Source organism: Emydura macquarii, unplaced genomic scaffold (genome assembly GCF_026122565.2).
Source record: "Emydura macquarii macquarii isolate MOO-44397 ecotype Brisbane River unplaced genomic scaffold, CSIRO-AGI_Emac_v2 contig_1043, whole genome shotgun sequence".
In the NCBI taxonomy this organism is placed as follows: domain Eukaryota; kingdom Metazoa; phylum Chordata; order Testudines; family Chelidae; genus Emydura; species Emydura macquarii.
This window is the reverse complement of record NW_027131180.1, coordinates 3872612-3887603: the sequence shown is the minus strand read 5'-3', so window position 1 is coordinate 3887603 and position 14992 is coordinate 3872612. Positions and strand designations below refer to the sequence as shown.

The 14992-nt window shown below is 37.6% G+C and overlaps 1 protein-coding gene across 4 annotated transcripts in view; it reads right to left on the bottom strand.

The window, feature by feature from the left end:
• POLA1 (DNA polymerase alpha 1, catalytic subunit) overlaps positions 1-14992 on the bottom strand; it is a 338774-nt gene that overhangs the window by 66623 nt on the left and 257159 nt on the right. For 3 of the 4 annotated variants that reach the window (XM_067545056.1, XM_067545058.1, XM_067545057.1), the window contains exon 36: positions 731-827. In XM_067545056.1, the coding sequence (XP_067401157.1) occupies positions 731-827 (97 nt within the window). Of the gene's footprint in view, positions 1-222; positions 304-730; positions 828-14992 lie in introns of those variants that run through there. The other variant, XM_067545060.1, reaches the window with a different exon arrangement.

The window sequence follows — 14992 nt, the reverse complement described above, 5'->3', positions numbered from 1 at the left end:
AACAAGAGTAGAAACATGTACATGAGACCAGTATATTTTTGGATCAACAATCCACCAAAGGTGGGGTCCAAAATGGAGCATATTCAGTGTTGTATATAAGTCAGCCACCAAGAGTACTGCTCTGTCCGTCAACTTGACAATCACCTTTCTGTATGAAAACTGTGTATCTATTATAGTTAACTAACATTACAATAACAAAGAAGTAAGCACAGATAACTTTCAGTTTGCTTAATTTGTATATTTAACTGGGCTTTATATATAATTTCACAGCTTTTCTTGGTCAGTCAGTCAGTTTCTTTGCCGCTGAAAGATATTAACATGGGAACATAAAACTTTTAAGAAAGGAAATTTTAAAATATTCTGGATGTAACATATTAAAGATTCTCTCTCAGAAATTGGAATTCTTTTAAATTAGTTAATTTAGTCAAGTTGACAATGTCCCTTCCAACTCATAACAAATAGCATTTTTATCATTTTATCACTTTTTTCAAATGCTCCACATTCCTCTTCCCAAAGCGCTATTACTTCAGAAGATCTGGAGACACATGAAAGGGATTCTTAAACCACTGATTCCTATGCAACTTCTTCCTCACACAGGGGATTCCTAAATTCATTTGGTTTCCTACTTTCTGCATGATGTAGGTTTGAACAGCACAACAAAGTAGGTCTAGCTTTTATGATGCAAATTTCCACTTTAAATTCAAAAAGTAATTACAGTATTTTAACATACCTTTCTCTTGATCAGTAATAACTTTCTCCATTGCATAGTCCACATCAAAAATGTACCGGTAAAAGCACAGCTGGGTGTACAGGGCCTTGTCGGAATACTGTAATGTAAAAGAACATAAATGAAAACTACTATTTCAAGAAAAGCTCACACCTAAAAGGATATGTTCTCCTGCATCTACATCAATATACAAATACAGAAAAAGTGATCCTGTTAGTGGTTTCCTAACATATTATATGTTTTGTTCACGTCAGAAGACTATTTATTAAAAGCCGCAAACTCATTATTTGCACTTTAAGAAAACCGGCTTTGTCAAACTATAAATTCATATACACGCTTGTTCATAATTTATATTGTAAATGGGAAGACTGCCACTACTGAATTTGATCTAAAATCCAATCTACACTAGCCCATAGTCAAATCATTTTTTAAAAGGTTTTACTATGGATAATCACATTAAATGTATCCATTTTCACAGACACATTAGATCTACTATACTAGCACGCTGGGAACCAGGTCAAATGTAATACATGGAATTTGGAATTATGGGATAAGGGATTATCTCATGATTCCTGATGCTACATAGCACTATGCAATGGGATGGATCTCAAAATATATATCTGTGTGTATATCCATGTCTATCAATATCTATAAAATTATGTTTACTGGTGTTTGACTGTATCATACTCAATACAACCCATGGTTGCTTTTGTTCATTCCATTCAGATGAGCGCAGGTGCATGTATCTTTACGCCATCATCTTGATATATGCACCTGTGAAGGCTACTGTGTGTAAATAATCACACGTTTGGTTCAAATATCTGCAAGTGCCTATGTGTGGAGTATCACATTAAAGTAAATACTTTGAATGTCACTCATATCAAGGGGGACTCTGAGCTAACTTTCTGATTTGAAAGTAGACAGTTTGCAAGCATTTACATTGTTGTTATCCTTCTGTGTGTTGTAAAATTAACTGGGAAGACTAAAGATGTTTATGCCCTGCCCATACTATCATTAAACAATTTCAAGTTAAGTCTGTTGTACTCTTGCTCAACAGAACCATGTTCAAGACTATATCCTAGTAAGGTTCAAATACTGGTATGCAACTGTTTACAAGATAGGTAGGCGGATCCCAAAGAACAATGTAGTAACCTGAAGTACAGCATATATGGAAGTAGTCTGTAGTAATATGTTTAGCATGTATATACACATTATTCACCTCTCAAAGACCTTCTTGGAAACTAGAGATACAAAACCAAAATGTATATTTGGTTAGCACAGTGTTAAAATGTAAATCAATGTATCCCAAGAGCCCAGATTGATAAAGTGATGGAAAAGCATGGGCAAATTTATTGTGCTTATCAGACTCTGGTTTTAACCTAGCTCTTCACCTTCCTAACAACTAAACTGCAATTTAAAGTTCTCATAACATTATATAAAATATCTATAAGTATTAAACAACTCATGATGAGACATTCAATGACTAAGACTATTATTCATTTATTTAGTTATAATACTATACTTTTTTCCTTTCACGTGAACCTATTTTAAAAAATAGACACATAGAAGCTTATTTTATTCCTTATTAGCTCTTCTACGATATGCATCATCATTATACTATTATATACCAGTTATTTTTAGTAAATTCTGATTACTGCTTCCTGCAGAAGAAAAAAGGAGGACGACAGCGATTAAGTTATTTGTTTAGTTTTTTAGATTCAGCAGTAATTGCTGGTACACATCTCCCTGACTGCACACATGCAGCAGGTTGAATAGAACACTGAAATTACCTCCTTCATAATAGTTTGTTTTGATAATGTATTGTGTGTCGAGATGATGAGAAACAGTTGCTGTCAATTTGATTAGCCATTATATTTTTATGTTAATTGCCATTATTGGGTCCATTCTGTTTAGTGTCACCATAGAAGCCATACAATGTTAGCATAAATAACAAATTGGAGTAAATTAGGAAGATATATTTTTGCCAATTCATTTTAATTGCCCCTCAGTCCTTCCGTTGGTTAACGCAGCTGTTGACCCATAATAAGCGCTAGGTCAATATAGCTGCTTGTCAATTCAGAAATGCAAAGTGCTGTGTTGCTGGTAATGGATATACAACAACCTTTGCCAGCCAAATGAAGCAAACGAATGACAACCCACACGAAGGAATAAAGCATCAACTATGGAGTTTAGTGACCTGATATTAGTAGACAGGCTAATTGAAAGTCACTGCCTAAATGGATAAGGAAAATACAAAAAATAGCATATAAAATATATATATATTTAAATATACTAACACCTCCTGCACTTTTGCTTTCTGCCACATTTTGCAATTAGTAAGATGGTGGAAAACAAAAGGCCCTAAGATTTTCAAAGTCAAACATAATTAGGTGGGATTAAGGAACACATATGAAACCAAGAAAGTTGTACCTTACATTGAAATTAATGACAGGAAAAATACCTACTATTATTTCTGATTTTGATTTATTAATTTGTTATCAATTGCCGTTCTTTTTTAAATTCAAAATCTTCTGTTTTTGCTTTGATGGTGAATTTTTGTAATAAAAAAATCATGTAATGCTTTAATTTGTTGTAAGATCTTTATTTTCACTTACATGTTCATTTTGTACAAGACTGGATGGAAAATACAAGATGGTATTTTAACGTATCTATTTCCCTCTATCTTTACTTATTGTTTTATAATCTTTGACTTCTTCCTCTTCTTTTGAAAATTACACTTAGAAAGGTGCCTCTGCTTTTTGAGAGTCTACCTATAGAGAGACAACATTGTATACCAAAGCAACTATGTGTGATTTTTTTGTTTTCAAGTACAATGAATGGAAACAAGGACTGAATGCACACAGTGCAAGTTCAAGTTAGTTATTCACCCCTTTGGCAGAAAAGCAAGCTTGGGACAGAAAAATACAAACAAATGGAAATAAAAAAATGAAAAAGCATCATGTTTGGTGAGCAAACTTTTATTTAGAAAAAAAGTTTAAAGTTAATATGCTTTTAAAAATGATTTTCTCTCTAGGTTCAACAGGTCAATTTCAAATCTTCCTCTGTTCCTCCAGCAAGTAATTAGTCCTTATGAAAGGTGTGACAGGGAACTGAAGATTTATCAACAGAACAGGCAAATTCTGAAGCAAATTTTCCATGCCACTCTGTCAGTGTGCCTGCTCACAGGCAACAAGTTGTTCAATTAAGGCTTGATACAAAGTCCACAGAAGCCAATGGAAAAACTGACAAGGATTGGGCATTCGATCAGGCCCTCAGTTTCCACATATGTTCAGTCCTTGTCCTTTCTGGTGAGAATGCCAACAAAGGGGTCATTTATGATGGTGTTTTTGATATCTAAACACTGGATATCTGGAATGACACAACAAATTTGTCCCACAAAGAAAGGGTCGATAAATATATTTAAGGACAAAATAAGTCAATATTGAATATGATAGCACTGGACTGAGAGCCAGGGACTCCCAAATTCTGACCTTGGTTCTGCTGTTGATTCATAATTAAATCTTGGGGCAAGACTCTTACCTTCCTTGTATCTCAGTTTTGCCATCCGAGGAAGGATTTGGGAGTGCAAGACTGTTTAATAACACGCACACAGAGGCAAGGTAGCATAGGGAATCAGAGGTAACAGGGAGATGAAGTTAGGAAAAGAAGGTTCAACAATAGAAAAAATGTGAAGGAAGCTCACAACTGCAAAGAAGAGTTGTGGGCTGCACAGCCGGCTCTAGTCAATTCATGTTTATTTCACTCTGATATTAAATTAAATGGATTTGTCTTATGTTTTAATACAGCATGCAAAACCACAGTATGAAACTGGTTAGAAAGTCTAGACGCAGCTGGAGCTTTCTGACTAACTGAAGTCTAATGTCCTGTAAATGGACAAGTTTAAATTAATTTATCTGTTGTACATTCTACTTCATAACCAGAGGAAGATGTTGTTTGCAATGCATTTCTGGATGACAGCTATACTTCTCAGGTGTACTCTCCTAACCTCTGGCAACCCAAAGCTTGCTCTAATTGCCTAGAAATCTTCTACACGAATCTTCTTCAGCCTTACAAATGACCATTTTCCACATATTTTCTCCTTCCTCACTTCCTCCATCCACCCCCCCCCCCTTTCTTTCTGCACCTAACTTAGGTCACTAACTCCTTCCCTTTCCAAGTTTCCATTTCAGTCTCTCCCACCCCTCACAGTATGCTTTATTTTATGCTCACTCTCTTTCTGTTCCCCAACCATTTCTATGAGCCATAAAACAAGAGAAAGGGAAACACACACACACACACTCAAGTTTGCCAACTTCATTGCACCGCTTTGCAAAAGAAGTAATTTCTACAGGCTACAGAAATAATGTATTTGTATTATTTCAATTAGTTCTAATACAAAACAGTGGCACCACTTCATTAATCAGCCACTTGAGAGAGTTACTTTTGTAAGAAATCTTTTTGGTAATTTGATTAGAAACAACGGCCGGCTCACATTATTATCTGATTCAGTATGTCCATCAAGGAAACAATTTAGAACAAGTTCTTAATAAAAAAAAATTAAGTTTTTGTTAGAGAATCTCACTTAAAGAGACATTTTCATAGTTTACAGGACTACATAACTGAGTTAGTACAGCAGGAAGTACTTCAGCGTTTTGAGAGACATCCTCCCCCCCCCCGGAAAGATGCAGTAATTAAAACCTAATTATTATCTTCATTTTAAACAAAACCTAAAGTGAATACCAATTAATAACAACATACTAATGAGCATCTGCTGTGATGAAATTGAATATGAATGTGCTGCAAATTTCGGGTAATTTATTTTCGTGGGGAAGTGCCACTGGTCTCATTCTGCTGCTAGAAGATTATATAGGATGTGCACCATTTTCCATCATGTCATTTTACACATGGCAATTTCTATCTTAGGAAACAGGGCACAGCTCAACACTGCAGCTGTCTATATATACAAATACTGCCTATGAAGTCTTCACCGGTATAAAGGGAAATGTAAGACTATATCTTGCATACAGCATACTTTCTTATGTAAAAATAGGATTTTTTTTGCTTTCAGCAAGTTAATTCAGCCTCTCTCTTTATCTACCACCATCACAATCCAAAGATATAGTTTCTTCTGTGCAACACTGGCTATAAGTAAGTAACACAACTGATTATACACACTTGTACTAAATGTTTCTATTCTTGCATTTAAAAAAAAATGTTACAAATACTATCAAACAATATAATATAGAGAGTTACTGGTCGCAGTTCCATAGTTAAAGTTGAGTTCTGTACATAAAGCAAGGATTGTACCTCTATTATATATGAAGGTAACAGTATATCTTCCCGAAAATCACAGCTCTTCGAGTACAGAATTACACATAAATCCCTTAATTAGCATACACATTAAAATTAATTAAAAATGCACGGGTCAACAGCTCAGGTCACTTAATTACAGCTGGTCTGACGTCATAGGCAATTCAACCAATTACCTTTCCTCAATGGTTAATTTGCATGCTACATTATTGGATGTGATGAGTCATTTGCATGAGAGAGATTAATGTGTCAAGAATCCTCAACAAAAATGACTTGGCCTCAACTTTCATTGATCCCTCAAGGTCCCATGGCCACATCACAGTTTAGGCATCAATGGTTGAAATGTTCCCTCATCACTGCTGCCTTAGCTTCTCTAACTTAGGCAACACTGAAGTAGGACTGTAGGTTGAGCCCTCACATAGATACAGAGATTGGGATCCCTCTCCTCCCTGCAAATCTCTCCTTTTACATAATGCCAATCTCCTTAATACAGCCACCTTCTCAAAATATAGCTTTTCTCCCCCACTGATCTAACCCCATCCCAGCTTCCCTGATTACAAGCATTGAAAAGGCTGAAACTGTTTATCTTAGGGAAGAAAATAATAAATTATGAAAAAAGGTATGCAAAATAATAAAATGTTATACAGAAGGTAGATCAGGAACTTCTATTTATCCTCTTGCAATACAAGAACAAAAGGGGCATTGAATTGAATAGAAAGGTGGCAATTTTAAAACTGATTAAAAGCAAATTCTTTTACAAAATTACCTTGTGGAACTCATCGCCACAAAATGACTGGATATTTATATGAATTATAAGAGTTATGGAAACAGTGCTCACAATTCCATATTTAGTGTTGAGTTGAGTTTTGCACTCAAAACTTGGAGTCAACCACTTCGTTGTGTATGAAGGATAAAGTATATCCTCCCTAACATTACAGAACTTACTCTTAGCTTAAAGAAAGAATTCTTTGAGAACTTACAAGTTAATAGGTTAGTTTATGAGTTAAAATTAATTTAAAAATGGGTCCTTTTTAAAATATAGCACAAAGTCAGGAGCAAAAAAAGAATAGCTTATCAATGTAGAGAGCAACTGTATGAATTCAAAGACATTTGGACCCTGATTCTTGATACAAATGGATAAAGAAAGTTAACATAACTAAAATAATGCCAGACTTCCATTCCACCTGAATCCTACTCCTCCCTGTTTGTCCACCCTTTTCCTTCTTGGGCCTCTCCTTCTTCCTTTTTTTTTTGCCTATTTTTGTATCAGTTTCCCTTTGGTTTAGTTTTGCTACCCTCCACACTTACATGTTACGTCTGTGTAATATTGTATGATTTTGTATCGTCTGGTCATGGAGCTTTGACAAGTTGTAAAGTTGTGTAACTGCACAATTTTATTGGACATCCTGTGATATGTGCAGTATTTGATAACATATACAAGCTGTAAGTCATTCACCTTTTCTTATTGTTTTTCTTTATGAAAATTAATACAAAATTAATCACAAGAACAATATAATAGTGCTTGTCAAACCATTTTTCTCCCAAATAATTATTTTATTACACAGATCTCATATATAGTTAAAACTCACTGAGATCTCACGCATGTGTTACATTTAAATATATATATAATTTTTTCCCCAAGGATTAATGGTAAATTTTTGCACGATTGGCAGAGACCTTGGGGATTTTTCACCTTCCTCTGCAGCATGAGGCCCGAGTCACTTGCAGCTTTAAACTAGTGTAAATGGTAGTCTCTCTAACTTGAAGTCTTTAAATCATGATTTGAGGATTTCAGTACTCAGCCAGAGATTAAGAGTATATTACAGGAGTGGGTGGGCGAGATTCTGTGGCCTGCAATATGCAATATAGATCAGTGTTTCTCAACCTTGTTTATATCATGGTCCGGCTTCCTATACTGTGTCAAGGAGATCTCAGACTTCCTATACTGGGTCAGGGAGATCTCGAACTGGCGCCGGTCCATGGACTGGTTGTTGAGAAACATTGGACTAGATGAATCATGATCACAGAATATAATAAAATCATAGACGTGTAAGACTAGAAGGGACCTCGAGAGGTCTTCTAGTCCTGGACTCAAGGCAGGACTAAGTATTATCCAGACCATCCCTGACAGGTGTTTGTCTAACCTGCTCCTAAAAATCTCCAATGAAAGATTTCACAATCTCCTAGCAATTTATTCCAGCGATTAACTATCTTGACAGTTAAGAATTTTTTCCTAATATCCAACCTAAACCAGCCTTGCTGCAATTTAAGCCTATTGCTTCTTGTCCTATCCTCAGAGGTTAAAGAGAACAATTTTTCTCCCTCCTCCTTGTAACATTTCACTTGAAAACTGTTATCATATCTCCCCATAGCCTTCTCTTCTCCAGACTAAACAAACCCATTTTTCCAATCTTCCTTCAGAGGTCATGTTTTCTAGACCTTTAATCATTTCTGTTGCTCTTCTCTGGACTTTCTCCAAGTTGTCCACATCTCTTGAAATGTGGTGCCCAGAACTGGACACAATACTCCAACTGAGGTCTAAACAGTATGGAGTAAAGCAGAAGAATTATTTTTTGTGTCTTGCTTACAACACTCCTGCTAATACATCCCAGAATGATGTTTGCTTTTTTTTGCAACCGTGTTACACTGTTGACTCATATTTAGCTTGTGATCCACTATGACCCCCAGATCCCATTCTATGGTACTCTTTCATAGTCAGCCACTCCTCATATTGTATGTGCGCAACTGATTGATTCTTCCTAAGTGGAGTACTTTGCATTTGTCCTTATGAAATTTCATCACATTTACTTCATACCATTTCTCCAGTTTGTCCAGATCATTTTGAATTTTAATGCTAGTCTCCAAAGCCCTTGGCAAACTCTCCCACTTGGTATTGGCTGAAAACTTTATAAGTGTACTCTCTCTGTCATTATCTTAATCATTGACAAAGATATTGAACAGAACCAGACCCAGAACTGATCCTTGCGGGATCTCCCAGCTTGACTGTGAATCACTGATAACTAATCTGCAGGAACAGTTTTCCAACCAGTTACGCACCCACCTTGTAGTAGCTCCATCTAAGTTGTATCTCCATAGTTTGTTTATGAGAAGGTCCTGTGAGACAGTATCAAAAGACTTACTAAAGTCAAGATATATCACATTTACTGCTTCCCCCCACCCACAAAGCTTGTTACCCTGGTCCCTTCTGACCATAAAGTCTATGAGTCTATAAATTAAAGTTTCTTCTTTGGCAGCGGCTGATAGTGTTCTTATAAAGATAATTCCATGAAGAATAGCTCTCGTTCAGAATGACTGCCATTTCCTATTATTCTCAATGGAACTAAGATCATAGGTGCCCTCCTTCAAAATAGCCACCACCACACATTATTCCTAATGGTAGTAAATCTATACCGTCTCTAGGAGAAGCTCAGCTTCACTCCCATTGGGGAAAAATGGGAGGCAGTGGCAGTTATGAAAGTGGGAGTCACCACCTTCCCTGAGGGCAGCCTGTGTCTTCAGTCTGGTTATGAAACATACCAGTGACAATCCTAATTTTTTTTTTTCCAAAAGCAACTTTCATTGCATCCGATTTAGTCAACAGAGAGCACAGGAGGAGACTCGAGTGTGGTGTGCAAGGGAATTTAGAGGGAGAAACCGGGTAAGTGCGTGTGCAGGAGAAAACAAATGTGTGTGAGTGCACACACGTGTGTGCATCTACAGAGACTGTGGATATCATACAGGCAGAGGAAACTGGGGAATGAGTACATGGAAGAATATGTGGTGGTCAGAAGCTGATGGAAACTGGCCATTACACTCTGGAGCAACACAAAGCAACCATACTGTAGGAAAACAGCTGGAAAATACCAACAAATCTGGTCCTAATTTATTTTAATAAATTAAACTTGATACCACATATTTTCAAATCACACAGCTTTTTTTGTGTGGTCTATGTTTAGTGTTCAAGTATGAAATTTTTAATTAAAAAACACCAAGAAAATTCTCAGCTAAAAGCTACATTACACTGGATTTACATACAAGTATCTCATGGGTAAAAATATTAAAAGGATGTAATTACCTCAGAATCAAGCATTACAAACCTAAGAAATTGAGAGTTAATGTTAAACTTAAAAGATATGTAAATTTGCTAAGGTATGGAAGTGTACAGTTAAGGCACCCAAACAACCATAACTCCACCTTGTAGTGACAGGAGGAAGAAAAGAAAATGAAAATATCTAATGCAGCTTTAACAATCAGTTGAATTTAATCTGGGACTATAAATGCAATTATGCAGTGATTATAATTGTATGGCTATTACATAGTATCACTAAAGGAAGAAGTTAAAGTTATTTGGGTGTCTTTCATACTTTACCACGCTTGGATTTCTTAAATTTAGTCATTATTCTGAATTTCCTTAGTCTGTAATCCTTATTTTTGAGATAATTACAACTTCTGTAAAATGTTTTTACCCTTAAACTACTTAAACATGTTCCAACATGTTCTGGAGGGCAGTCACAAACAAGCTTCCCAAAGACAAAAGGCTAGCCAATGCCTCAACCAGGTGTCAACAGGATCAAAGGGGCCATCACCTGATTAAGTGGCCAGTTTTACGGCAGGATAGAGGGTGTGAGCAAAAGACCTACATTTTGACAAAATAGTTTAAGGTTCCTGGCCATACAGACTTTCTGCCTCCTGATCATCAACTGGAAGTGATTCTTGAGCATGAGGGAGCGGGCAGACGTCCCAAATCATCTCTCCTTTGTTCTCTACCCACGGCATCAACACCTGAAGAACAAAGGAAGCAGCACTGGACGGGGCTTGGGGGGAGAGATCCTGACTGAAAGAGGCTCAGCCAGTAAGACTGCTAGAACATGTGGTGAGAAAGACTTTGTTTTGTATTCATTTAGCTTGTTAAGTTAGGTGTTGCGTTTTACTTTTTATTTCCTTGTAACCAATTCTGACATATATGCCTCATTACTTGTAGTCACTTAAAACCTATCTTTCTGTAGTTAATATATTTGTTTTGTTGTTTTATCTAAATCAGTTTGAGTTGAAGTGTTTGGGAAACTTCATTTGGGATAACATAATGTGTGCATATCATTTTCTTTTAATAAATGATGGCCTTTATATGAGCTTGTATTGTCCAAGAGGGTATTGGGCAGTACAAGATGCACATTTCTGGGGAAAAGTCTGTGACTGGAAGTTTGCTGGTGTTGCCCTGCAGTGTAATTCGTGAGTGACTGACTACAGCACTCATATAGTATAGCTGGGAGTTATTTATATGCTGGAGGCTGTGTGTGAGCAGACCAGGAGTGGTTGCTCTCACCTCAAAGCAGTGTAAAAGGCATCCCAGGTTGAAGAATTGAGGGGACACAGCTGTCCATCAGTCCAGACTGTACCCTGGGCGATGTCACACTGATTACGAAGATTTCCTTCTAAATAAAACCATCTGCTTCCTCCTCCTGCTAAGTGGATCAAGAAGTTCTCCGTAGAGTGGCTCTTTATAATATCAGCAGCCAGGAACAAAGTGATCCCAGAGCAAGATTCTGGTAAAAACAGTCAAATCGATGCTGAGGACCTCAATACATGTATCAGTTGTCTTAGACGCTGAAGGAATGCAGGCAGAAGTGAGCCATAGATTGTGAGATAGTTCCATGAGGCCCTCACTGACTGGTATGAACACACTCTCTTTGTGATGTATCGCAAAAATTTCAAATAGACAGTGCATCTTGTCCTAGATAATCAAGAGCGAGAGCCGCTTCCAAACACACCAAGAAGAACTTGAAACTTCAGAAATCATCATATAGAAAGAGGAACCCACATTAACCCCAGCTAATCATGCACATCCTTCCTCTCATAGAGAATTATCTTCTTCACCACACTCATCAAAAGTATCAGACAAGGCAACCAGAAGGCACCTAACAAAGTGTAGGCAGAGAGAACGCCTCATTGATAGTAGATGGTACAGGTAACTCAGGGGGAAGGGAAAAAAAGAGATAAAAGGCCCTGGTCTCTTCAACATACTTGAAGTTAACTTTCCACTCTCAGACAGATGGTCAAGCCAGGTTTCTTGTCCAGTCTCGGTTCCCCTGCACACATAGCACATTGTTCCAGTCTCTCTGCTCAGCTAGTTCTAGTTCGCACCGAGCTTCTAGTCGCAGTTGCCTCCCTTTACCCTACTAGTTCCCAGTTTCCTTGCCCAGCCTCCCAATCTGCCTCCAACTCCCAGTTTCTCTGCCTGCCAGCCTCCAATCCCAATGCTCTCCCCCCCACCCTCCTTGTCCCATATGATTCTCTCTCTCCATCTGGTCCAGTTGGGGGTGGGTGGAAAAGCCAGGGCTAGGACAAGGACGGCTGGTGGGGAGGAGATACAATGGTCTGTGACTACTAAAGCACACTCCCCGTCTGAGCCTGGAAGGGAACCCAAGATTCCCGAGTCTCATCATTCCTCTGCTGTTGGTAAATATCTATGAAACCCAGTTGCAAAGCGTCTCTCTACCCCTCTAGTGCTAGTCTACATAGAGGCTGACAACCTACTACTGCTATCTGTCACTCTTCTAGACCAAGTAGCAGAGGTCTGCCTAGTGGCTCTAAAGGTTCCAACTACAAGTAGGCAGAGAATGATAATTCAGTTTCACAGAGGATTTAGATATTTGTTTTCATTCTAATTCAGGGAGCCTGGAAATCCTGAGAGCATGGGTTGAACAGGAACCATGAGTGTGGGGACTGCCAAGGAGCTGGGTGGACAAAGAAAAGAGGCAGGTTTCTGACAGAAACTCTGGGTTCCAGAGGAATTTAGTCAAAATTGACAAAGTCCCACAAAATGTTTCGATTTCAATAAATCAGCCAATTCCAATTAAATAATGTTTTGTCAAAATTTTTCCAACCAGCTCTACTTCCAATCCTGCTGATGACCCATGTGAATGTCAATATGTACCAAGATGGCTTTTTTTCCCCCCCGCCCCAGTTTGCTTTTTTAAAAATCTAGGAAAATTACACACAGAAAGCTATGCTAAAAGAATATTATTAGGGTTGCAAAGTTAAGCACTTAAAAGCTAGGAAATGCCTGTGAAACCTTACTTCAGTTCTGTTGTGCAATATATGCCTCATGATACAGCCTTTAATAACACAAGTACATTCTATTCTTTCCAGAGGATCCCTCCCTCATTCAGTACACAGGATGCATGGATACTCTAGGGATGAATCAGCATTGTAAGAAGGAGTTGGCCTCATTTGTGGCAGAAGTTGGAAGCTGTGTAGTGAATGAGGCCGTGATTGCAGGAAGAGAAAGGATGGTCCTATGGTTAAAGCAGTTGAGTGGTTTAACTGGCTAACTAATAGGTCTCAAAACGTAATTGTAAATGGGGAATCATCACTGAGCAGATGTGTTTCTAGTGGCGCCCCTCAGGTATTGGTTCTTGGCTCTATGCCTATTTAACATTTTTATCAATGATCTGAAAAAAGACATAAAATAATCACTCAACGTTTGCGGATGACACAAAAATTGGAGCAGTGGCAAATGAAGAGGATAAGTCACTGATACTGAGCAATGTGGATTGCTTGGTAAGTTGGGCACAAGTAAATGTGAGTTTGAATACGGATAAATGTAAATGTGTACATCTTAGAACAAAGAGTGCAGGCCATATTTACAGAATGGGGAACTCTACCCTGGGAAGCAGTGACTCTGAAAAAGATAGATCATGATCAGGTCATGATAGATAATCAGCTGAACATGAACTTCGAGTGCAACACTGCGGCCAAAAGGGCTAATGCAATCCTTGGATGTATAAACAGGGGAATCTTGAGTAGAGGCAGAGAGATTATATTCTCTCTTTTTGGTACTGGTGCAACCACTGCTGGAATACTGTATTCAGCTCTGGCGTCCACAAAAAGGATGTTGATAAATTGGAGAGGGTTCAGAGACGAGCCACGAGAACAATTAAAGGATTGAAAAACACGCCTTCAAACGAAAGGAGCTCGGGAGCTCAATCTATTTAGCTTACAAAAGGAAGGTTAAGGAATGATTTGATCACAGTTTAATAAGTGGCTACTTGGGGAACAAACATTTGATAACTTGAGTGCTCCTCAATCTAGCAGACAAAGGAATAACAAGATCTAATTGCTGGAAGTTGAAGCTAGACAAATTTAAGCTAGAAATAAGGTGCAAATTTTTAACAGTGAGGATAATTAATCATTGACACAACTTACTAAACACTGTAGTGAATTCTTCATTACTTGAAATTTTAAAATCAAGATTGGATGTTTTTCTAAAAGACATACTCTAGTTCAAACAGCAGTTAATTCAAGGAAGTCCTATAGCCTCTGTTATGCAGGAGATCAGACTAAATAATCTTGCCTTCTAATCTATGAATGAGCCTAAGAAAATTGGGCACCCAAAATTAATATACACTTTTGATCTCTCTGTACTTCAGCTCCCCTTCTGTAAAACAGATTTATACCATAACCTCACCTAACCGGGGTGTTGTGAAAATAAATTCATTAATGTTTGTGAAGCACTCAGATATATAGCGATGAGCACCATAGAGCAGCCCATGAAGAAATTAATACTTCTGTAGTCACAGGAGGGTTTCAGCACGCAGTAAATAAGGCATGGGCCGAACACTGAACAATGAATGAGGATAAAACAAAATAGTGAACAGCTGCTTATTCAGTGAGCACTGTACACCCTGTGCATTCATTGAGGCAGGTCCTGCAGATAAAATAGATGCGATCATGTCCTGCAGATAAAATAGATGTGATAATGTTTGACGTGAAAAATACAAAACCAGCACTAATTATAAAGCCACTCAGTCTAAACACCGCAGTAATTGCTTATAAAATTTCTGCTTTTTTCCTCCTCAAACAGCAATTTATTAGGATAAAATTCAATTTGTAGTCTTTTTGCAAATTAAAGCATTATTTATACATAACCAGAAAACCTGGACTATCATAGTAGTG